We start from the raw sequence: 24,350 nt of genomic DNA, 5'->3' as shown, positions 1-24,350 counted from the left end.
CCCCATGGCAGAGAATAGAAGAACGGCAAGTCCTCAACCATGTAGAGATACTTGTCGTTGATGACTCTGTTGTGTTCTACTCCGAGGAGATACCCCAAGATAAACACACACAATCCGAGCTTGTACGCGTCCTCCGGATCTTGACATGTCCTGAACGCGTTTGTCAAGACTTCGAACTTGGCGTTTCGCACGCCGTTCAAGTGATCGGTACGAGCCTATCATATTAATATGAGTTATTTGTGAAATGTCCCCAAATATTAAATAGGATCAGTGTTTGCGTGGTGGGCCACAGAGCCCAATAAGAAAAAACCAGCCCAGTCAAAAGGAGTAGAAGTGGCGTCTTGATACAGACGAGACGTTAAGGCAAGAAACGTGTCCGTCTCCTTCTTCTCATTCTTTCTCCGATGAAGCCGATTCGCCTTCCGGAACCGCCGAGCCCCAAAATGAGTTCCGGCGGAATCGCCGACATCTTCGAAGGCGGCGTCCACGGCGTCGTCAGGAGGGCCGTCGTGATCGGGAACGGCTCTCCCGCCTCCGAGAATCAGAGCATCGGCCTCGCTCGCGCCCTCGGTCTCGCCGATAAACACGTCTTATACGTTAGTCAATCCTTTCAACTGTTTCCTCTTTATTTACATCAAAGATGCGATTCAAAATTCTAATCTCACGCGAATCAGACTCATCCGAATTTCCCAAATCCCGTCCCTGCAGCGAGTTACGAGGCCGAAAGGAGGAATTAACGAGTGGCTTCACTGGCTTCCAGTTTTTCTTCACAAGAAACTGTATTATATCCTCTCCCGAATCTGCAATTACTCCAAAGCTCGGCATCGCAGAGTGATGCCCGGTGTCAATGGCGGTTTGTCTTCCGTATTGGAAGCTGATGTGAGCCAAATTGTTCACATGGCTCGCGACACTTGTGAAAAGTAAAATCCCCGTTCTTCTGCTTTGCTGACTCAATCACAATGCTAATTGGCTAATTGTATAATTCCTGATCGCAGAGATGGGCCGTTGTTGGTGATCGCTTCGGGAAGAGACACCATCTCGGTCGCCGCTTCCATCAAACGACTGGCTCTCGAGAACGTCTTTGTTATCCAGGTTTGTAATTTTTTTTATTGCTGTTGATAGAATAGAATAGAATAGAACATTATAAAATCTCTCTCGCCACTGTGTTATGTTCCAGATACAACATCCCAGGACACAGCTGAGTAGGTTCGACATGGTCATCACTCCTCGCCATGATTACTTTCCATTGACCCCCGAAGCGCAGCTCCAAGTTCCCCGATTTCTGCGCACCTGGATAACCCCGCACGAACCTCCCGCCAAGTATGTGGTCCGTCACTTATCTTTTCTGCCCAAATAAATTCCTTTGAAATATTCAGTTGATGATGCAACGAGAGAAGCTAAATCCAATGGCTTCTCAATGCAGGTACTCACTGTAGGAGCGCTGCACCAAATCGAGTCCGGGGCGCTTCGCAGTGCTGCGGATGAGTGGCATGAAGAGTTTGCGCCTTTACCCAAGCCGTTGCTCATCGTCTATGTCGGTGGGCCTACAGGTTTTCTTTTCTTTCCCGCGGTTTCATTACCGTATTTACCTTTCGTTTACCTAATATTACCCTTTTAAGAACTGAACTGGAATTTTTTTATTTTTTTTAATTTTTTTTTAATAATATAGAGGGGAAAAGAAAGCTTCATCTAGAAAGAAGCATAATACAAACTAGATCGCACTCGGCCAGCCTCGAGATAAAATAGAAAGGCTAAAGCTAGAAAAATCATAATTAAGAGTCGAAATCCAAAATCCAATGCTCCAGTGAATACTGTCCCAGAGATCTTTGAGGTGAAAAGTGGCATCTTCAAAAAGACTTAGGTCTGAGAAAGAGATTGGGAGATGAGAAATGGAGTGCACCCTGACAGAAGCCTTAGTCCACAAGTTTTTTCTATTTGTGCCAACCCTTTTATAATTGATATGGATGTGAGATGGGATGAGTTTAGCTTTTTTTTTTTTTTTTCAGCTATAACATGTTTCACCTAAATATGCTCTCTGGACTGATTGAAATAATTTGCCCCGCTTTTCATCGACCTAAAAAGGAAAAGAAAATATCTTTCTGCCAATGGGAAATCATCCATTATAGTTGAATCTTTCTCACGCACTACCGTTGGTTCAGTGGTAAGGAAGAGAGTCGGTGAGCCTGCTTAAGGCAAAGCTTAAAAATTAGTTGAATATTATAAATTTAATCAAAACTTGTTTGAAGTTTCTTTCCAAACACCAATCATCCTATTTGTAAGATTTATTGCTCAAGTAATTGTAGATTTTTTTTTATTAAAATATGCAAAGATTCCAGAAAAAGAAAATGTAAATGTCTACAGACCATCTAAAAAGCCCTTGAGAATCCTCAGAGGTTATTTCAGCGAGGAATTTCAAGAATTTGCGGCTCTAATATTTTTTCCATGATTTGTGGACAGGCTGTTGCCGTTATGGTGCCGATCTTGCAAATAATTTGGTGTCCCGTCTGCGTAGCGTTCTCGCGAGCTGCGGGAGTGTCAGAATTTGTTTTTCAAATAGGACTCCTAACAAGGTGTCTTTCCGTGCTCCAATTTCTTACACTTTTTCCCTTTTTACCACCATATGTACACGATAACCAACATGGTTGCGGTTTGTGATTCTTGCACAGGTATCGAGCATTATTGTAAAAGAGCTCGGTGACGATCCTAAAATATACATTTGGAATGGTGAAGGTACGTATGCAACGATAGTCGTATATAATCTAGTTTTAATGAAGCAGCACGGGAACCATATTAATACTAATGTATGGAACGGATGATATTTCAGAACCGAACCCACATATGGGCCATCTAGCCTGGGCAGATGCTTTTGTTGTCACGCCAGAGTCGGTCAGTACGATAAGTGAGGTCTGCAGCACCGGGTATGGAGGACTAAATCTCTCTCTCTCTCTCTCTCTCTCTCTCTCTCTCTCTCGTATGAGCTGCGTTGATTCATATTATTGAATATACTTTTTTCATGTACGTTTTGCTCAGAAAACCGGTGTATGTTATGGGCGGTGAGAGTTGTAGATGGAAACTTTCCGATTTTCACAAATCTCTCAAGGATCGAGGGGTGGTTCGTCCATTTACAGGCTCCGAAGATGTAAGTTACTGATTTTAAGGCCGATAACGAGTTCCCGTGGCCGAGCATTGCTCTTTCTCTTGTCATGACTTGTTTCGTGTTTCTTCTCTGTTTTTAATACAGATTACAGAGAGTTGGAGTTACCCGCCTCTTAACGACACGGCTGAAGCGGCTGCAAAAGTCCACCTGGCACTCGCCGAACGGGGATGGAGATTACGTCCTTAGAACTCTTTTATTCTTTTTGTTATTAAAAAAATATATGGGGTTTTTTTTTTTGAAATATTCAAGGCTGTAAAATAAAGAATAGCTATAGCTGGTTTTGGCTTGTAGAGATGAAGATAATAAGGGCTGATTTTGCTATTACACATTTACGAACCCGTTTACACAACTACCAGTTGTATTTGATTTTGATCTCATTGGAAAGCTATGTTCAGATTTTATTTCTAAAAATGCTTTACGACTATTATGATGTGGATATTTCGGCTGTATACTAGATTCATCTTTCACGGTTATGGTATGTGATATTTTTTTTTACTGATATTATTTTTTACTTTGTCTTCAAAATAAAAAATATAATTCTTCGCCGTGTAAGTCGGTGTTTCTTCTCGTGCCTGTGTTAAATTAAATAGCATGCTTGTTTGCGATCGCAATTGCAATTACAATTACAATTACAATTACCTTGAGAGACTAATGTCAAAAGAAAATAGACAACACGTGGATGAATAGAGCGCGTAAGATCACTAAAGAGTCAAGTTCGAGTTAGACACCTCTCTCTCTCTCTCTCTCTCTCTCTTTATCTCTGGGTCTCTCTCTTAACTCAAGTTTCGCGAAATGAAAAAGCAAACAAACCCTAAAGACAACGAAGACGATATCTGAAATTCCTCGACCTTTCTGGTTCGTTCCTTCGTTGCTCCGAAATTCTCACACTCGGTGAGTCGCCCCAACTATCGATTCTTGGGTTTCCGAGGAATCGTCTTGTTATTTCATAAAGATACAGTCTTTTATTCCGTCACGGGTCGGTAGAGAAAGAAAGCTCAAGAATTTACGGTTCAGGTTGGTTCTTGTACAGCTGGGTAATCTGATTCCGAAGGATAGTTAATAAAGAGTGCGTGGTTTTGTTTGGTTTATAAAAAAAAAAAAAGTGGCAGAGTGTTGTGCATCTGATGAGATTTGTGAGGGGAATGCAGATACTGCGTTGCGACGACGACCAGAACGAGCTCCGACGGAACAAATCTCTGACCTCCGTGCCCAGAGCCAGAACGCGCGCCAAACTTAAGGACTGAATTTGGCCATGACTCGTATCTTCGTTCAGCGCGGTTCTTCTTCTACTCGCCCTTCTTCTTCTTCTTCTTCTTCCGCTCTCCCCGAGCCTCAGGCTAGCGCTTTAGAGGAGGTCCAAGAACAAGCGGTGGTTGGTGAGGTTGTGGAATGTTCGAATGATGACGTCAGCTTGAGTACCGATCAGAACCAGACATCGACCGAGGACACCACCGATGAGAAACTGGTCAAAGGCTTGGCCGGGTTGGGAATCGCTGAGAATAGTGCAGTCGAAAGTTCTGAGGTGTGTTTAGATTCTGCCGGCGGGCCTCCGCCGCCTCCGGTCCCGCCGCCGAAGCCTTGGAATGGATTAAGGTCGGGAACTCCGAGTCCAAACCCTCCCCGGATCGGACCTTCTAGAAGGCCCGCTGGTTGGCCCGTTACCCGGACTTCGCCAACTGAGTCGCGGCCTTCCTCTCCGAGGTCTCATGGTGGCGAGACCGAGGGTTACAACAGTGCCGATGAGCAGATTCCTTGCTTCGCGTCTTCTTATGACGATAATGTAAGTCTTCTTTTTGCCGTGTTATGATCAGGGAATGTCTGTGGTTATGAAAACGATGCCGATTTTGACCAGTGAGTTATGTTCTATTTCAGGAGCTAGAGCGTCAATTCGAAATGGATATCCGGCGTGTGAATGGCTTAGAAGTGAAGAAAATGTTGGAAGACGGGAATTGTCTCTTCCGAGCAGTGGCCGATCAAGTTTATGGGGATTCTGAGGCGTACGACTTGACCAGACAAATGTGCATTGATTACATGGTAGGACTCGCTATGCAAACCTTGTTTTGTATGTCTTACTCGGATCTGGTGGTATCCACTTGTTGGTCACTTGCGATATAACTGGCTAAAATGAATATTGGAAGAACGGAGGTTTTTATTTGACTTTGTATTGTCCTGCAATGAACTTGGGAAGCTTTTGAAATTTTAGGGTTTAGTTATAATTTTTTATTCCTCCCATGCTTTCATTCAGTATATGGGCATGCAGGCAGATTTGAAAGTCGAGTTGGAGTGCTATTCATTGTTCTCTATCCTTCTTTTTGTATCACTGCACTTGTTTATTAGCATAAATATAGATGGACATAAACATCTGTGAAGAATTTGCCCGGCTCTCAGTAATTGATTTTTTTTTTCTAGGCAAATAGTTGTGGAGTAACATACAATGTTTTGAACCAGTATGGCATGATTAATTTCTAATGTTTTCTTGTATGTGGTAATATTTTTCTTAACTCAGCTCAAACATACACATAGAATCATTTCCATTTGTCCACTCTTAACTCTATGGTGTTTAGCATTTGGGAATTTCCGTATTAGCCTAATGCTGGTGTTTCTACGAATGAAATGATGATGCTTATGATACTAATTCAGGAGCGAGAGAGGGACCATTTTTCACAATTTATAACAGAAGGCTTTACATCTTATTGTAAGAGGAAAAGGAGAGACAAGGTGAGTACATCTTCTTTCTTTTGTTATGGAAAGCTGCTATAATTCCATCGCTATATGATAATGCAATATATTTTCCTTTCTGTAAATGGCTTAAAGCAACATCAGGATTATGAGAGAATACTGTGCTACAGCAATCTGATAAGACCCTGTATAAAGCCTTTTAATATCCTTGGGCTTTTTAGTATTACTTTAGGTTTATTATGGTTGTTAGGTCAGTTTGGGGGTTAATTCTTTAGACTATGGCTATAAAAGGGAAAGATTGAGGGATTAGGAGGTCATCGAATGATACGTTGCACTCCCTTTGAGAGCACTGGTCCTGTCGAAAGGCCAGGTTACTGTTTGTATCTCATTTCCATCAATACAAACGTCCATTTTCCTTTTGTTCTTCCTCACTATCACTCTGGTTAGGTCAGGGTTCTATCATAATCTTACATGCATGGAATTCATAGTTTTTGTGGGAAAGTACCTATAAGATGTTGCAAATACATATTCTGGTAAAATCTCAGGGGTTTTTAGATTGCTGGATGGTGTCTGTTAATTGTAGAGATCGTATTTTGGTGCATGAATATTTGTGGTTCCTTTAGTGGTTGGTTTAGCTTGTATACACAATTGCGCAGTTCTATAGCTTGAGTGTTTTGAATTCTGGGAAATGCATAGACTGGCTCATATTTGTGCTTTTGAATGAATAAATGTTCACATAAAATATCAGATGTGTCAAAATTCTAGGTGTACTTTCTAAATCCTGCAACTTATTTCATCTGAACTGAACTCAAGTCTTGTGAATTTCAACCTCTTTTGTAGTATGGCATATGTTAGATTGTAGTTTCTTGCTTGTAACATTTACCTTCGAAAAGTTTCAATGTGTGTAATTGGTGTTTGTGACAGGTGTATGGGAATAATGCGGAGATCCAAGCGCTATCTGAAATGTATAACAGGCCTATCCATATATATTCGTATAGCACAGGTGCTTCTTTACTGGCTGCTGTTGATTTTTATTCGATACTTGAACCGGTTGTTATAATTTTGTTATAGACGATTGATTTTTAGTCACTGCATTGTTATGTCCTAATTTGTTTGTTTTCTTATTTGTTCGGGGGGTCATTTAGAACCTATCAACACTTTCCATGGAAGCTACAACACCGACAATCCACCCATACGGCTAAGTTTTCACCAGGGGAATCATTACAACTCTCTCGTTGATCCTCGCCGGTTATCCATCGGTGCAGGGCTCGGATTCAGTTGTCTCCGTGGCGTAAATGTACTTGTTCTGTCTCCATCTACTTCATTTTTTTTATTCTTCTCATCTCACTCTCTCTTTCGCATTACGTGCTTGTCCAAATTCGGTAGTACGTTTAGAAAGTGGAGAAGCGGAACATAAGACAGCTTTGTTTATTTTGTTGCGTGCTTAACCGTGCAGTCAAACGTGGACAAGGACCAGATCAAAGCAGCTATTGCAGCGCAACAAGATCAACAGATCGATAATGTGGGTGCTCTCTCTCTCTCTCTCTCTCTCTCTCTGTGTCTTTTTGGAAGTTAGGATGTTGAGACGAGTATGGTGCTAAAGAAATGTTGGTGCATGGGCAGGCTCTAATGGCAGAGGGGCGGTTCTATTCGGATCTGGAGCTGACGGAGAAGGAGATAGAACGCATGGTTGTGGAGATATCGAGAGCTGAGTATGACAGGGAAGACATGTCGAAGCAGAAAGAAGCGACGTCGGAGTCGGAGCCGTCGTCGTCCGGCGGAGGAGAGGGAAGCGGCCGCAGCAGAAGCATGGAGATGGTGGTTTCGATGGGGTTCGGGTATCTGCAGGCAATGGAGGCTTACAGTCTCTTCGGAGACGATGTCGATTCCATGGTCTCTTACTTGTTAGAAGGCAACTCCACTAGCAGGCTCAAGGGCAAGGCTGCTGAGTGAACTCTCTCTCTCTCTCTCTCTCTCTCTCTCTCTCTCTCTCTCTCTCCCCCCTTATAGAACAGTGAGTTAGCCAGCCATTCCCGTTAGTAGTAACCTATGATCATGGATATCCAGCTATTCAGTGGTTTATATGCCATGTTATGTCTTTTCAAGACTTCACTTGTAAAACAAACAAAAAGATGAACAATGAAATAATAAATTTGGGTTTGCAAATCTCAGCTAAGTTGTCTTCTCATGAAATTCTATTACGTAGGTTCTTGATCATCAATTTGGCCTAACACGCACATGCAATTTTGATGTCATGTAATGCCTATTAATAATGCCAGTTGGTTCTTTGGGTGTCATTATTGCTTTTAGTGATCGGCATTACTAGTTTTAAGCAGGAGTCATTAATGTCGACTTCTATATTCTTTCCGAACATATTTTTGAACATCCACACTATGAACATATTAAAGGTTCTTGAGCCCAAATGGCGTCACATCGTAGCATAAAGGCTCCTTGCAGTTTAAAAAACGTGATTTTCTCTTGGTATTTCTCGATCATAAGGATCTGGATATATTTGGGACACGTGTCCAAGAGACTCAAGTGCTCGTATCCATCACCGAATTAATCACATGATCAGTTTTAGGCAAAGGAAAAAAAATGGGAAACCTATATTTAGGTCGGGACAAACAATGCAGATTTGGGTCTTTCTTGACTATATTTGGGACTAAGATGAGCAAGGAACACGTCTAGTTGGTTTTTTTACTTATAATTTATAGACTGATCGGATGAGCGACAAGCCTCTATAAGCTTGACAGAGGTTTCTGATACGCCCTAGGTCGCCGGACTCGTCAAGATCGTAAATCGCCGGGAGACCTGCAATCAAATCCCACCTGCAACAGCCAAGCTCCGCTTGGAATTCTCACAATCTCAGCCAAGCTCCGCTTGAAATATCTATTATAGTGTATAGAGTGTTTGTGATGTAAATGTGTATATGATAACAATGGTTATGGAGAAATGGGAATTGTATTGTTTGTCTGAGAATCTCAAAGTACAATGATAAACACGAGCCTTTCGAGAGGACTCGTTCTCTCCTAAACAAATGAACTAAAAACTCACACAAGATTCTCGATAAAACTAAACAACAAGATTACAATCTTTTAAGTAGTAACTCGTAGACTCCGACTTGACTTCCGCCTTGACCACGTCACCGATCACGCGCGCCTCCGGTATGTGGCTCGTACCGGAGGCCTAACAATACCGCCCCGCCAAACTTCCACCTTGTCCTCAAGGTGAAAGTCGGGAAATTACTCATGAATGACATCGAAATCCTCCTACGAAGCCTCGAACTCTTCAAGTCCGCGCCACTTGATCAACACTTCAATCTCGCCCGCTTGTCCCACAGCTTTCGGCCGAATTCTTCCCCGAGATATTTCTTTTATTGTTTCGAATAGGAATGAAACTATTACAATGAGATATCGGACTTTCAAGAGGTCCGTGCTCTCCAAATTGAACTAACTTCCTAACCAATTCTTTACAATACTTTTTCGATCCCCTTTTCTTTCATTTCACCCCTTATTTATAATACATAAACGGCTTAACTAACTATTAATACGTAATTACAATGCTACCCTTACAGTTCTAACAATACCGCCCCCCTAAAAGACCACCTTGTCCTCAAGGTGGTGCTTTGAAATCAGCTTCCCATCAGCTTTCCCTTAATCAGTGCCCACATAGTGTTGCAACAATAATCCCATTTCCTTATTTCTTTTAGCAGCCTACTTGAACTGGCCCAGTAGGCCCAATTATGTATTCCAGCCCTAGGGGTCTCCTTGTTTCATTCAGAAGCCATATAGGATTTTAGCTGCGTTTGCTTTCCGCCTTAGCCAGGTTTGTCACTAGAAATCTACAACCGTCTCTGCCGGAGAGCTGCCGCTGCCCCTTGGATTTCCGTCTCCACCGCTGGAATGACACTGCCGTTTCTTCTTCTTCTTCTTCTTCTTCTTCTTCTTCTTCTTCTTCTTCATGTTCTCATCTAACTTGCGAAACGTAGCAGTGAATCTCATGAGTTCAGCCACCATCGCCGGATTCTTGCCGCTGTTGCCGGAGTCCTGCCGTTGTCGCCAGCTTGACGCACCATTGCCACCTCTTCTCCGCTTCTTCTTTTTACTTTTCTTTTTCCTTTTCGTTTTGGTTTTCTTCTGCCGGACTTTCCCGCGCCTTCGCGGACAGCAACCTCCTCGCCAGCTCCGCCTCACACTCCAACGAACTCCAAGGAAATGAACTAGAGACTTCTTCAAGACTCGAAGTCTTGTATTGGCGATTCCAAACGCTTGAACGTCGTCCAGTTGCGCCATCACTACAATTGCGCCACCGTCAAGAGGCTGAGGACTGAGATCCTCGTCGCGCACCACTCGCGCTGCCGGTGCGTGCTCTCGAAACCCTATCGCGCCCCCTCCGACGTTCTCGCGCGTGACTCTCGTCGTTGGTGTTGGTTCATGAAACCCTAGGCCATTTCCTCCCCAGTTCTCGCGCGTCTTGGATCTAGATCTGAGATTCACGCCTGTCTCCGGGTTCACACTCGACGTCGTCGCTCGATTCAGCAGATCTCCGCTGTCTCCGGTCGCCGCCGCCGTCGCTCGCTCCGGTGCGACTCGATCGGGGTTCTCCATCTGCGACAGACTGGTGTGAGTGATTTGTAGAACTCGTTCCACGAATTTTGTGAGTTGGGCGAATTTCTCGTTTGAACCGCGTTGGATCTCGTCGAACCTCGCCGTGACCTCGTTCCTCATTTCTTGCTGAATCTTTTGCACCTCTTGATTCGCGTTCTTGATCTGCTCACGGATCGATCCGATTTCTCCTTCCAAGGCCTCCGATCTCGCCGCCGTGTTCTTTGATCTGGTTTGCCAGTGAGATACTTGCACCACCGGCGGCGGCTGAAAGTGGTCGAGAACGCAGAGCTTCAATTCTCTCCAGGATATGAATCGCCGACGACGATCCTCCCATCGGAACCACCGTAGCGCATATCCAACCATTGAATCTTCTGCGATGTCTAACTTCTCATACTCTGAATAATTGTCGAAAGAGAAGAAGTACTCCAACGATGAAATCCAGCTTGCGGATAATGGCCGTCGAAGGTCGGAATCTGATTCCACATCCTCGAGATCGTCACTGCTCTGATACCAACTTGATACGCCCCGAGATATTTCTTTTATTGTTTCGAATAGGAATGAAACTATTACAATGGGATATCGGACTTTCGAGAGGTCCGTGCTCTCCAAATTGAACTAACTTCCTAACCAATTCTTTACAATACTTTTTCGATCCCCTTTTCTTTCCTTTCACCCCTTATTTATAATTATAATACGTAAACGGCTTAACTAACTATTAATACGTAATTACAATGCTACCCTTACTGTCCTAATAGTTTCGAGTGATAATGGATTTTTAGGTAATAGTTCTAGTTCAGTGCTGGCCTTATCCAAAATTTGGGAAACATCTTACGAAGTATGACTTCTTAGTCACAAGGTTTTCAGACCCTTTGCTGCAGAGTCTTGAACTCCTCGCAACCATAACATGGCAAGCATTTTGTGAATCATGAAAGATCTGCTCCACCATGAATATGTGGCCTTTTGTTTCTTTATGAATACTTCCAATAGAACTCTATTTGATTGGCAAAAGTGGATGCAAATTTAGGGATGACAATTTCGTGTTCGTGTCGTAACCGTGTCGTGTTTATCGTGTTTTAAATTTTTTTTGATAAAACCAAATCCGATCATTTATTAATCGTGTTTAAAATCTAGATCCAAATCCAATCATTTATGGGCAGTGTAGCGAAATAGCCAAAATGAAACTATGAAATTTGTTTTTAACCCATGTTTCACTACTTTTAGGGAAATAGCCAACAGACTTATGTGGCAATAATTAAGGTCTGATTTACCCTTATTTATTAACAAATTCGTCACTTTCTCTCTCCTACTTTTTTCCTACATTTTTTTTTACATAAAAACTTCAAAAAACCATATCTATCTCATATGAACTCGAAATTGAGTGATTCCAAATCCTACGGATTCGTGACGCCGAGATCTTCAAAAATAGATCCATCGTGTTTGATGAAAAATCATGTTTAATACCATAGATGAAGAAAAATCACGTTATTACCTTAAATATGGAAATAGCTGGAAATTTTTGAAATTATCAAAAAAATAAATGGAACCGTAACTATGATGCATTAAACATAATTTTTCATCAAACACAATGGGTCTATTTTTGAAGATCTCGACGCCACGAATTTGTAGGATCTGAAATCACTCAATTTCGAGTTCGTATGAGAAATATATGAATTTTTGAAGTTTTGATGCAACAAAATTATTTGAAAAAAATAAGAGAGAGAAAGTGACGAATTTGTTATTAAATAAGGGCAAATCAGACTTTAACTATTGCCACATAAGCCATTTGGCTATATCCCTAAAAATTGTCAAACATAGGCTAGATTCAAAATCACATGTTTAAAGTGACCTAGTTACTTACAAATCTCTTTAATTTTTTACAAATACATATCTATTTAAATTAAACCATTTAATAATCGTGTTAAATGGTTTATTTAATCTTGTTTTAAGCGTTTTTAAAAATTTAGACTCTAATTGTGATTAAAATATCTAAATTTGTCATGAGAAATAAAACTTTTATTGTCTAGATCAATTATTACGAGTTACATGAAATAATTTAATGCGAATTAGTGCACACGTGTGCACACACACAATCGTCTCTTATTCCATCATTAAATTGAAGGCGTGTTCACTTCCAACGCTAAATTTGTCTCCTTACTTCTTTCTGCCTTTAGCAATAATGCTCCTATGCGTTTGTATTTAAAAGATAGAAAACTCGAGCTCATAGATATCATGGTTACTACTCTTGATGTATAAACTCATTTCGCCAATCTTGAATACCATAGTTACAGCTTCTTCTAGAGCTCATAGATACATATACCTGAAAAAAGAAATAAACGAAAGAAACTTCCATCATCATATCAAAACTCACAAACAAAATAGCAGTGAGATTGCAATTAGAGAATATATTATTTTTGCATCAAAGTAGAGAGTTCTTATTGGTTATGTGAAACACTCCGCTAATGCTAGCTTACTTATCTATATAACCAAGAATAAGAAACACGGAACTTGTAATCATAGAAAAATAATGGAGCAAAACAAACTTTGTTCTTGTTTACTGGACGAAATTTTGATCTGACAATATGCAACCTCACACCATGCCATAAACACCATCAAATTACAACTTCTATGGATAATATTGCTCTCTAAATGATCAAATTGGAGATCATCAAATAAACACCATCCCATAAACACCATCAATGATCAAATTGCTCTCCAAATCACCTGAAAAGAAGGTGAGTTCATCAATCGAATAAATATAGATAATATTTAGATCAATATTTCGAAATTGTGAGAAACCAATGACGTTTCCCATAATTGGCACCAATATGTTTGTGCAAATTGACGATTTAAATGGTGAGCCTTGTTTTCAAAGTGGATTTTCTTCTTTGAATTACACACTGTCTATATTTCTTATAAGAAAACGGTCCTTATTTCTGATGATGAACTTTCTATTTACATGTATACAAATTAGACAAGAACAAGCTCACTTTATCTATTACAAATATGGTACATAACTATTGGGGCTCAAGGTCTTCTTCTCTCTTCTTGCTTTTGCCCGAGCCTTCCTTATCGGGTCGGGCTCCTCTCTTATCCACACTTTCCATCTCGAGCTCGTGTAATCTTTATTTTGCCCTACTTGCATTCGTTCTTATTAAAACGCCTACTTATTTGTTGTATTATTGACGTGACGGTTAGTGGATGAACGACTTCTTAGAGGGAAAAAAAAATCAAGATATGTTCAATATTTAAAAGAAGGCATCATTTTAATTTATTTATGTTCAAATATATTTTACAATCTACTATTTCCATATATATACATATATATGTATATTCTATGTTTAATCCAAGGATTTAAATACCGGGGGAACCGGACGGGAACCGGTCCGGTTCCCCCTTTTTGGAGCTCCCCGGCACCGGAACCACCAAAACCGGAAGTTTCCGGTGGTTCCGGGGAGCTCGCCCAAAAACCGTCGCGACCCACACCAAAACTTCCCACTTCCCGACCGGATCCCGCCGACCCGCCTAGTTCCCGACGCGACGAAGACCATTTCTGCCCAGATCCCGCCGGTCTCCTCATTTCCCGGTCGGCGTCCACGGCGGCTCGCGGCACTCGTTCTCTCTCGGCCAAGGCGCGCGGTGATGGCTCGGTGCTGGAGCTGTTGGCCGAGCACGGGTGAGGAAAAAGGAAGAGTGAAGGATGTGCTGGAGTTGTTGTGGTTGTTTAATTTTTTTTTTTTTTTTTTTTTTTTTTTTTTTTTTTTTCTGTTATTCTTTAATGCAGAGGAGAAGAAACGAGAAGAAGGAAAAAGAAAGAAGAAGAAGAAAAGAAAATAAGGAAAAAAGAAAAAGAAAAAGAAAATTTCCTTTTAAAATGAAATTGAGTATTTCATATTTGCTCATGAAAACCCTCAATTCTCCACCGTTTGTAAACTGACCCCGAGCTCTACATTTTATTTCAACTGAGCCCAGAAAAACATTACAACCACGTCCTTGTCACAAAATTTTGTGACTAAAACCGTAACCGATCGAACTTTTGATTAAATGATTTGATGGATTGCGTTGAACTTTATCATTTTGGTTTGTACTATTGAACTTACTTTTTGTTGTGTTTGTAATTTTATATTGTGTTGAAACATTCTACACTATTTTTAATTTTATGAATTGTATCCTACATACTTTGTATGTTTTTTTGTATATTTCTTTTATGAATTTCCCTCGGTAAATACGGTATTTGACGGTATTCCTCTACGGTAACGGTAAGTTCAACGGTACCGGTTTCCTTTTTTTTTCTCGCTTCCCCCGGTATTCTTTTACGGTACGGGAGGTTACCAGTAAATTCGAAGGCTCGAAACGGTAACGGTAACGGTATTTCGATCCTTGGTAATCTTTATATAAAAATCTTATTTTTCTTCTAGGTTTTAATAATAATAACAGCAACAATTTTTTGTTGTTGAATATAATAATAACCGTGTAATCATACTTGTGTTTACCAGATCGCTCAGATAGTGCAATTGTTTTAGTGATGTTGACTTCTCAATTAATCTGATCAAATTAATAATGGATCTCCATAACAAATCTGAAACTTCCTACATTAAGAATGGATCCACATTGCCATCCCTCCCTCCTTACATGTACGAAGGATTAAACTGAAACAAAAATACGACATGTGGCGACTATTTCAACACGATTTTATTATTGAGGGGGAAAAGTGAAATATGTAATAATATAGGGGGCGAAGGTACAATTTGAGGAAAGCAGGTTGTCAACTTAAGTGAAGTGTGTGAGTGAGAATCGAGAAGAAAAAGAAGAAGAAGAATGGGTTGGAAGCAGGAGGGCGTTGCGGTGTTGCCGGTGGTGGTGGCGTTGGTCCTCTTGGCCTGCGTTGACCTCTGCGGCGGTGCCACGGTGGTCGACGTGTACAGGCTCATTCAATACGACGTCGCTTCGGTCCCCTTCGGATCTCGATTCGCCGCGCTCAACCACCACGCCGCTTCTCTCTCCTCCTCGGACGACCTCTCTCGCTCCGTCCTCCTCCTGCCTCTCCGCCAACTCAATCTCACCCTCGTCGCCGGTATCGCATCTCTCTCTCCCTTTTTCTTCTATTAGGGTTTCGATCTGATGATGATGAGCGAAGAGATCTCCTTTCTATCGCAGACTACATCTCCAACAGACAACCACTCGCGGGATTGGTCTTTCTGCTTCCCGAAAAGATCGATGTTCAGGATCACATCAAGGACCTTCTTGCCCAGCTCGAACACTTGCTCATCCACTCCAATATTCCAGTACGTCTAATTCAATCCATCAACTGCTGATTCATCCAATCTCAAAGCTTAATTGTGCTTGTGTGTGTGTGTGTGTGTTTCAGTATCCAGTGTATTTTTCTTATGAAGATCCACAACTTGAAGCTGTCTTGGCCGATCTTAAAAACAGTGACGCCTCTGCACAACCTGCCACCGCAGCCACTGGCGGGTAAGCGTTCATAATTTTTAATTTTTTTTTTAATTTTTTTTAATTGTTATTATGTTTCCCAATCGATCCTTGATACCCATGGTCGAAAAAATTGCAGATACAAGCTAGTTGTTTCTGCACCTGAACCCAAGAAGATTGCTTCACCTACAATCACTAACATTCAGGTAAACTATTTACTTCTACTGGTTTATCCCATATGAGTTGTTCCCAATTCTGGGTTTTTTTTTTTGGTATGATGACAGGGATGGTTGCCGGGATTAAGGACCGATGGAGACAATCAACTTCCAACCATTGCCATCGTGGCATCATATGACACCTTCGGGGCTGCTCCAGTATGTATAGCTTGGCTTCTATTTCTAATAATAAAATCAACCTCTTTTCTTGAGTTCTGGTCTTAGATAGCTCGTATTTGTAGGCCTTATCTGTGGGAAGTGACAGCAATGGAAGTGGTGCAGTGGCGCTTCTTGAGATCGCCAGGCTGTTCTCTCTACTCTATTCAAATCCCAAAACACGAGGGAGGTACAACTTGCTATTTGCCTTGACTTCTGGAGGCCCCTACAATTACAATGGAACTCAAAAGGTGTTATACTTGTCAACATCAACTCTCTAATCAGCTTAAGTTGCTCGTGTGCTTATCATCGAATTTCGTATTTTAGTGGCTTCGAAGCTTTGATCAGCGCCTTCGCGAGAGTATTGACTATGCTATTTGCTTGAATAGCATTGGCTCTTGGGATGATGAATTATGGATTCACGTTTCTAAGCCTCCAGAAAATGCCTACATAAAACAAATATTTGAAGTAAGCTAATGAAGCTGTATAACATCTGCTCAGGGAACTCAAATAAATTGGCTTGCTGAAGTATCTGATCTGATTGATGGGGGTTTTGTAGGGATTTTCTGATGTGGCAGAAGAATTGGGATTTAAAGTTGGCCTGAAGCACAAGAAGATAAACATTTCAAACCCAAGAGTAAGTACCCAATCTATTGAATTTACTGTACTAGTTACACTTAATAGTTTTTGGCATGAGGAGCAGATTTTGCTATGCATGGATATGACTAAGCACGTGGTTATCTTTATTTTGATTTTTTTGTATGTGCTTCATTTGAGCATCTTGATAGCGAACGGTCCCATGTTTGATTACTTGTAGACTGAAACACATTGGGAGGACTCCCGATTGAACTGACAGGGCTCCATGGATTTAGTGGGGCAAAACCTGGATGCCCATGGTTAAAAAACAAATTTGGGCATCTTTAAAATGTATCCATGTTGATACAAATTTAGAGATTGAATTTATGATGAAATATATAGATTTGGAATATGATGATCTGGGAAGTTGGGAAAAGTATTTAACTAGGTCAGCTGGGTGGCAAAATAGGAAGTATGACCCTGGTGGACTGAAGCTTATTTTTTTTAAATTTTTTTACTGTTAAGATATGTTTTCATAGTCCGCCAATTATATGTCTATTGGAGCGGGTCTTTATGGGTAGCAATATGTGTTGACATGTTATAGGTAGCGTGGGAGCATGAGCAATTTTCCAGGCTTCGAGTTACTGCCGCAACACTCTCTGGACTATCGGCTGCTCCTGATTTGTTAGAGAGAACTGGCGGTTTGGTGGATAGCAGGTTTTTAATTATTCTTCTCTCTTGCCTTTAGTTCTACTATTGATGAAGCATTGCTGACGTGTTTTCTTTCTGCAGCCTTTTCGTCAACGAAACCGCAGTTATCAGAAGTGTTAAGCTAGTTGCTGAGAGTCTTGCGGTAAGCCTATGGCCATAATTGTGACATCTTATTTTTGTTAGTTTACTGATCAGAGGCCAATCATGTTAAGGAGAGAAGACATATTTGCATGTTCAATCCAATAAACTTGACTTTGATCACTGCTAAGATTAACCAGTGGTTATGAATCTGCATTCTGGTCCCAACCTTCCTTTTTTTCCTTAGTTGAACATACTCTCCCTGGAGGGAAAAAGCAAATGCTCTGTGGAACGGGAATATTAAGTTATTGCATATCAACATCCTTGACCTTTAAAACAAATGTTTCTGACATGCTCATTGTAGTACTTGGATCTGCATCTAAGCATTCTTTTATTGTATTCTATCTCTAACAAGTTGTCACCGGAAAAACAAATACATACTTACAATGATCTTTCACCTCAGAAGATTCACTGATGACATTGTCTGTTTTACTTTGCAGAGACATATATACGGCCATCAAGAAAAGAACATTGGGATCTTTGCGGATGATAGCAGTTTGGCTGTAAATCCTTCTTACGTTAGCTCGTGGTTGAAGTATCTGTCACGAACACCTCGAGTAGCCCCATTCTTGCCAAAGAATGATCCACTTATCTCGGCTTTGAAAAAGGTTTATTTTTTAATTATCTCCATTAAATATCTTAATAGCCTTAATATTCATGCATCTGTATAAATGAAAAGATGATTTATGTGAAGAAACATTTACGAAGTACTACGAACTAGCATAAAGTTCTGCTAAATTTCTTTCATCCATTGTCCATCTCCCATGATTTTTAACCCCTTGAATCAGACAATTCATGTTTCTTATTCTTTGGAGTATTGATAGAGATCGCTAAAGCAAGCAAAACTGAATATACGCTACTATTTATCGCCCCATAATGTTTTTATGCAAATCTTGACCCTTGCAATTGTTTCTATTGTCAGGAATTGGAAGATCACACTCAGGAAGTTAGCGTGCAACATGAGGTGCTTGATGGAATTTTTACTTTCTATGATTCTTCGAAAGCTAAGCTCAACATATATCAGGTAATGCTTTGTTCGTTCTTATATCCATATTACTTTTTATTCTCAAGTATTCAAACTTCAATAGACGGTTTATTAGAGGTTACAGATCAGAATGGTAAGGGAGGGTTTTGCATGCTCGATAAGTATTTCCTGTTAGACAATGCTTTGTGCATGAACTAGGTTGAAGATGTGTGTTTTTATCTTATGTTCAATTACATGACATAGGTAATAGATTATAATATGTCAAGTGTTGTGTTGCAGGTCGCAAGTGTGACATTTGACTTGCTATTGCTTCTAGTCCTGGGATCATACTTGATAGTGTTATTCAGTTTCCTTGTTATCACAACTAGGGTATCATTCTCTAACCTTCTTTTCTCAATATTAAAACCTTGCATGACCTCACTCGGTTTTTATTTGAAAAATTACTAATTGAATATGTTTAACAGGGTCTTGATGATTTAATCAGTATATTCAGAAGACCTCCGTCTCGGAAGGTTAAAACGGCTTGATCACACTGGAGGCATTGTTCCGGACTGAACATTCTCCAAGTAGTTGAGATTGAATTATAGTCATGTTTTTTATTTTATTTTTCTTTAGTTTCTGAATGCCTTGGCTTAGTTATTTATATGACACGAAGATTAGAGTCAAGTAGTTCTCATTTAGGGAAATCACAGGTGTTTGTTTTTCATTTTGATTGATTATCTAGTGGCGGCCACATGAAGAGAATATCATTCAAGTGCTAGAGAAATTTTGTTGAGATTTTTTTTTTCTTTTATTTTCTTTTTTAATCATGTATCATTCTGCAATTTTCCTTTAGAAAAGATGTTTGATTATTTGGAGTTTGTTGGCCTCTAACCAAGCAAAAATAAAATGAGAATTATGACAAGATTAAAATCTCGAATAAAGTGTTATGTTTTATACAGTATGTACATTCTAATATAAAGAACGTGAATTTGAATGTTGCGTGAACCGAGATAATAAAGTCTTGTTTGACACCGTTTATGAAGCTACAACGATGCAAATGAAGCAGATTCTCGGGAGGCTCGTAAGTTAACGATTGTGAAGACACCACGGCTAAAGCAGGGTTCATGATATATAGGTCAAGTTTAGGTCTATATTATTATTGGTTGCTATGTGCAAAGTCTACCAACCTTCAAGCCACGAAAGAGCCGACAGAATAACCGTTCTACAAGTGAAAGAAAGTTGAACCTAGATCCTCTGTCTCCATTGTATGTCGCCCAGCCTATCCCTACAATAGCGTGATGAAACCAGTTGGCTATCGAACGACTTGCCGTTTATGCCATCGTCCTTAACGCTATACCTACATGGAGAGCTCGCCGGTCTCATTCCCAACGAACTAGAACACCGTGCTAAACCCTCCTCGACGAAGAAGAATAGAATATAGAGCGTAAGTTAAAGAGATTGAAATTGTCGGATTTAGAATCCAAGAAACCTTCTACGAAATCAATACCACACAAAAACAAACACACAACACAACTGCAACTTTTGTTGACGAGGTTCAGCTTTTCGGCCTAATCCTCGTCAAACTCCTCAAGAAAAGGATGTTCGAGTTTCTCATTCACTAATCACCACACCAAATACAGTCTTTACAATTCTTTCTTCAAGAACAGATAAGAAAGACCCAAACTGAATAGTTTCCCTGAGAATTTCCTTCAGCACTCTCTCCCTCTCTCTCTCACTTGAATCCCAAAGCAAATCAATACTGTAAAACTGATCTTATGCTACCTAATCTAATTAACTACCAGATTTATACAGCATATCTTGTAGTTAATCTCAACGTCTATCTGTACATAAACCGTAGAATTAGACACGTAAGCAAAAAAATACAAAAGACTTAAAAGAAACGGTACGTTTGAAGCTGAATTTTCAACAGAAATGTTAAAAATAATGGAGTAACAACATTATCCAAATATTGTTGGTTTTGCTGCTTAGGTGCAGCTGAAAGCAACCTCCTTAAATTCACTTCCGTTTTACTGATCCCCATCGCTTCGCTTCTCACAAGAAAAAAAAATGAACGGTAAAAAAAACCTTCATAAACGAAAGAATGCGCGTTTCGGTTGATTTGTTCGTGTGGACGGCGAGATGGAGCGAAAGCCCAGCAGGCAATTAGATCAAGAAAGGGAATTGGACAAGAATATTGATCGATTGCTGTTTTTTTTTTTTTTTTTTTTTTTTGGAAAAAACCAAAGTCTATTAAACTTGTTTATTATTTTTTTTCCCCATATTACATCATCAAATTCGTCACAAGTCACAACATCTCAATTTTAATGACAAATTTATCACGGTACTTTGACAAAAATAAATATAAAACGAAATAATTTTACCCGATTGTAATAAAAGATAGGCTAGCGCGTAAAAATCGTAAATCGGACCGAACCGGTAATTTTTAGTCCGCCGGTCCGGTTTAAAACGGTTTTTTTTTCATCCGGTCTGGTCTACTCATTACAAACGGTCCGGTCCGGTTTAAAAAAAAAAACGGTTAAACCGGACCAGACCGATTTATTTATATATATATAAAAAAAATTAATGTCCAACTAGCCAAATTAGGCATTTGTGCATGTATTTTTCGCCCGTACATGATTATATGTTTTTTGTTTGGTGGAAAATTAATGGTTTTTTTCTTAAGTATGTAAAACGGTCCAAACAGTGCAAAACGGTCTAGAGCGGTCCGATCTAAACGGTTCAAAACGGTCCAACCGCTTCAAAACGGTTTAAACTAGACCCAACCGTTCAAAACGGTCCGGTCTGATCCGGTTTTTACTGTTTTTTGGTCCGGTCCGATCCGGTTTTTACAGTTTTTTGGTCCGGTCCGGTTTGGATTTTTTTTGGAACGTTTTGAGTGGTCCGATCTGGTTTTTTGACCGGTTTTGGACCGGACTAGACCGTGCGCAGCCCTACTAAAAGAACATGTAAGATAATAATTGTGACAATTAGGTCCTCAATAACTCATTTTTTTTAAAGTAGACCAAATTTCATTTTATTAAACTAATAATCCATCAGTCCGCAATAAATTAAATTAATTAAAGAGTTAATTTTATGGAGGGAAAGCCCAGAAGGCGATTAGATCAAGAAAGGGAATTGGACAATAATATTGATCGATTGATTTTTTTTTTTTACCAAAGTCTACTAAAATTGTTTTTTTCACATATTACATCATCAAATTCGTCACAAGTCATAACATCTCGTTTTTAATGACAAATTTATCACGGTATTTTGTGACAAAAATAAATATGAACGAAATAATTTTACCTAATTGCACTAAAAGAACATGTAAGATAATAATTGTGACAATTAGGTCTTCAATAACTCATTTTTTTAAAGTAGGCCAAATTTCATTTTATTAAACTAATAATCCATCAGTCCGCAGTAAATTAAATTAATTAATGAGTTAATTTAATTTACTGCGGGTTGGTGATCTATTTTTTTTTAATAAAATAAAATTTGGGGTGAAATCTTAAAATGACCAAGTGAAAAGATTAGTTGCAACTAATTCCTGATAATAATTTTCATATCCCATTTCTAACAGAAAAATATCACTTTTTCAATTTTATCCTTATAAAATATATCTTCAACTATATTGAACATTTAAACACACAAAAAAAAGAAGAAAGATTAGATCAAATAAAGTTACATTTAAAAAAAAAAGGAATTCTCAATACCAAAACTGAACGGGGCAAAGCCTAAAGATTCCGGACATAGGCCAGTACCTCTTTCAAAAATTAAATGTCTTGAAATGAAAATGAGAATCAGAAGGCAGATAAATAAAACAAAGGAAGATAATGGAGGATTAACCGAGTATAGACGTACTCGTCAAGAACATACTCGACTAGAACTCCACTTAGCCCCTCAACAAAGATCTCCTGCAAATCCTGAACGAGCAATAACTAACACAGTCATAAATAAACCAAGCTCTAATCCTACGCCAACTTCGAACTCCCGAGGGCCTCAAAACCTGGCACTAGTCTAGATCTAACTGGTTTTCCTATTACAACATTCTTTTTTCCCCTTTTTTTTTGTCAGAGAACCAAACTAGCTCAACTCCAAACCACTATATCGGTGAACTAAAAGAGCAAAAAACACCCCCTAAGAGGTGGACTACCATAACTAAACAACTAAAATAGGCTAAACTAACAACACACAACCAGATAGAAAAAACTAGCAACACGACAAGCATAAATTAAAACAGCAGGTCAACTCCTAACTTCACCCGCTTCCGCCAGCCACGTCTCTCCCAGTCATTGCACGCAGCCACATTATGGTTGGAATGCATCACCTCTATCGGAGAAAAACAGACCCAGACGCCACGAACTCCATTGTCGATGTGGAACGCCCGTCATTGGAGTAGTTGGCCACCTGAAAAAGACACGACCTCGGGCTCCTCTATAGCCACCCGAGAAAGAGAAAAAAAATGCCTAACCTAAAGCTTCAACCGGTCCCTATACCATATCTTCGCTCGGAGTCAAGCCTGCTCGAGTACGACGCCACCACGGTCAGCACTGAAGCTTGCCTGGAGCGGGAAGCAATTCGAGCATCGAGAACCCCCACCGGATCCAAAGTGCCACCCTATTATGGACTCAGATCTACATCTGAGACCGGTCTCTTTTTACTGCCCAGATCTACGTCTCGCCGATTCGTAAAGAAGTGACGGCCGGTGCGTCGTAGGAACGCTCTCGAAAACTTGCTACGTCATAAGCTGGATACCGCCAGACCTACAACACGCTCTCGAGAGCTCACAACAAGGCTATATCCCCATATCGGAAACCTCCAGATGACCTCTCGGGCCCCAGGGGGCGGCGGCAAAAACTGGCACTAGGGTTTCTCTTTAGAAAGAGCGAGAAGAGAGAGGAAAATACACTTAACGAGGTAGTAGTTCTGACATGCGTGTGTAATCAAATTAAGTAACTAATAAGTATCATACTCATACCAATTTGAGGTCGTAGGTTACAATCATATGATTGAGACAAAAATTATTTTAGAAAAATAACCTTAAAATATACTCTCAACCGCGCATAGAGATTATTGTCGGTCTTTCTCGAAAAACCTGAAACATTAAATTTCACGCGATTTGCGTGGAATTCCGAACTCTAAAAGCCCAATGGGGGAGGTCACTAAAATTCACGACGGCTAAGGCCCATTCGAAATGGCCCGAAAGTCTGAGCCCAAACTCACACATGAAGTAGAGCTCGCCATAGCGCACTTCTCGAAAGGAACGCGCGCTCGGCGTGCTCCTCAAAAGAGTGTACGTACAGCGCGTAGAAGACTTGGCACGTCGCGCTGCGCCTGCGCAATGCGCGCCCCAAAACTTCCTCGCGTACCCGAACCCGCGGCGCTGTCCCCAAGATGCGTCCAAAGGCCGTACTAGGCCTTCACATCCACTATAAATACCCCCTTTCAGTGAGGGAGAGAGACATATCCATTCCTCCTCAAGATTACTCGCTCTCAGCGTTCTGAAACACTGCCAGAGACTTTCTGCGCACAATTTCCTCTGATCGAGCGCTTAATCTCCAGCGCACAATTTCCTCTGATCGAGCGCTTAATCTCCAGCGCACAAGTTGTGCCCGGGATTTTCTATTGAAAATCACCTACGTCCCTATTACACACGGTTGCACCCCAAATTCTCCATTGAGAATCTCCTTCGTCTACAGAGAAAAAAAACACAC

The 24,350-nt window shown here is 40.4% G+C and overlaps 3 protein-coding genes across 5 annotated transcripts; all 3 read left to right on the top strand.

Moving 5' to 3' along the window:
- The first annotated feature begins 354 nt into the window (after positions 1-354).
- Positions 355-3,545, top strand: ELM1 (fission ELM1-like protein (DUF1022)). The gene is made up of 10 exons (XM_089602081.1): positions 355-596; positions 709-920; positions 996-1,092; positions 1,178-1,327; positions 1,424-1,550; positions 2,458-2,570; positions 2,667-2,730; positions 2,825-2,918; positions 3,031-3,139; positions 3,242-3,545. Exons 1-10 carry the CDS (start codon positions 405-407, stop codon positions 3,341-3,343), a joined length of 1,260 nt encoding a protein of 419 aa, XP_089458207.1. The 5' UTR covers positions 355-404; the 3' UTR covers positions 3,344-3,545.
- A 328-nt stretch (positions 3,546-3,873) lies between these two features.
- OTLD1 (OTU-like cysteine protease family protein) lies at positions 3,874-8,002 on the top strand. Of its 3 annotated transcripts, none has more exons than XM_089630853.1 (8): positions 3,874-4,048; positions 4,306-4,937; positions 5,030-5,191; positions 5,798-5,875; positions 6,761-6,839; positions 6,982-7,133; positions 7,293-7,358; positions 7,460-8,002. In XM_089630853.1, exons 2-8 carry the CDS (start codon positions 4,410-4,412, stop codon positions 7,787-7,789), a joined length of 1,395 nt encoding a protein of 464 aa, XP_089486979.1. In that variant the 5' UTR covers positions 3,874-4,048; positions 4,306-4,409; the 3' UTR covers positions 7,790-8,002. The 3 variants fall into 3 exon arrangements, with proteins under 3 accessions (XP_089486979.1, XP_089486977.1, XP_089486978.1); XM_089630851.1 differs by having other exon boundaries at positions 3,874-4,171; XM_089630852.1 differs by having other exon boundaries at positions 3,874-4,223.
- A 7,214-nt stretch (positions 8,003-15,216) lies between these two features.
- LOC149381182 (M28 Zn-peptidase nicastrin) lies at positions 15,217-19,574 on the top strand. The gene is made up of 14 exons (XM_089601568.1): positions 15,217-15,514; positions 15,598-15,725; positions 15,809-15,912; positions 16,010-16,076; positions 16,155-16,244; positions 16,328-16,492; positions 16,569-16,709; positions 16,801-16,878; positions 17,422-17,534; positions 17,610-17,670; positions 18,107-18,274; positions 18,589-18,690; positions 18,931-19,020; positions 19,116-19,574. The coding sequence occupies exons 1-14, from the start codon at positions 15,259-15,261 to the stop codon at positions 19,176-19,178; spliced, it is 1,626 nt and encodes a 541-aa protein (XP_089457694.1). The 5' UTR covers positions 15,217-15,258; the 3' UTR covers positions 19,179-19,574.
- The last annotated feature ends 4,776 nt before the right edge of the window (positions 19,575-24,350 follow it).

The sequence above is a fragment of the Urtica dioica genome, chromosome 11 (genome assembly GCF_054948205.1).
Source record: "Urtica dioica subsp. dioica isolate 48M chromosome 11, U.dioica_male_clone48M_v1_H2, whole genome shotgun sequence".
Lineage (NCBI taxonomy): Eukaryota > Viridiplantae > Streptophyta > Magnoliopsida > Rosales > Urticaceae > Urtica > Urtica dioica.
Note: the sequence above shows the minus strand (reverse complement) of the source record. Positions and strands in the feature narration are given on the sequence as shown.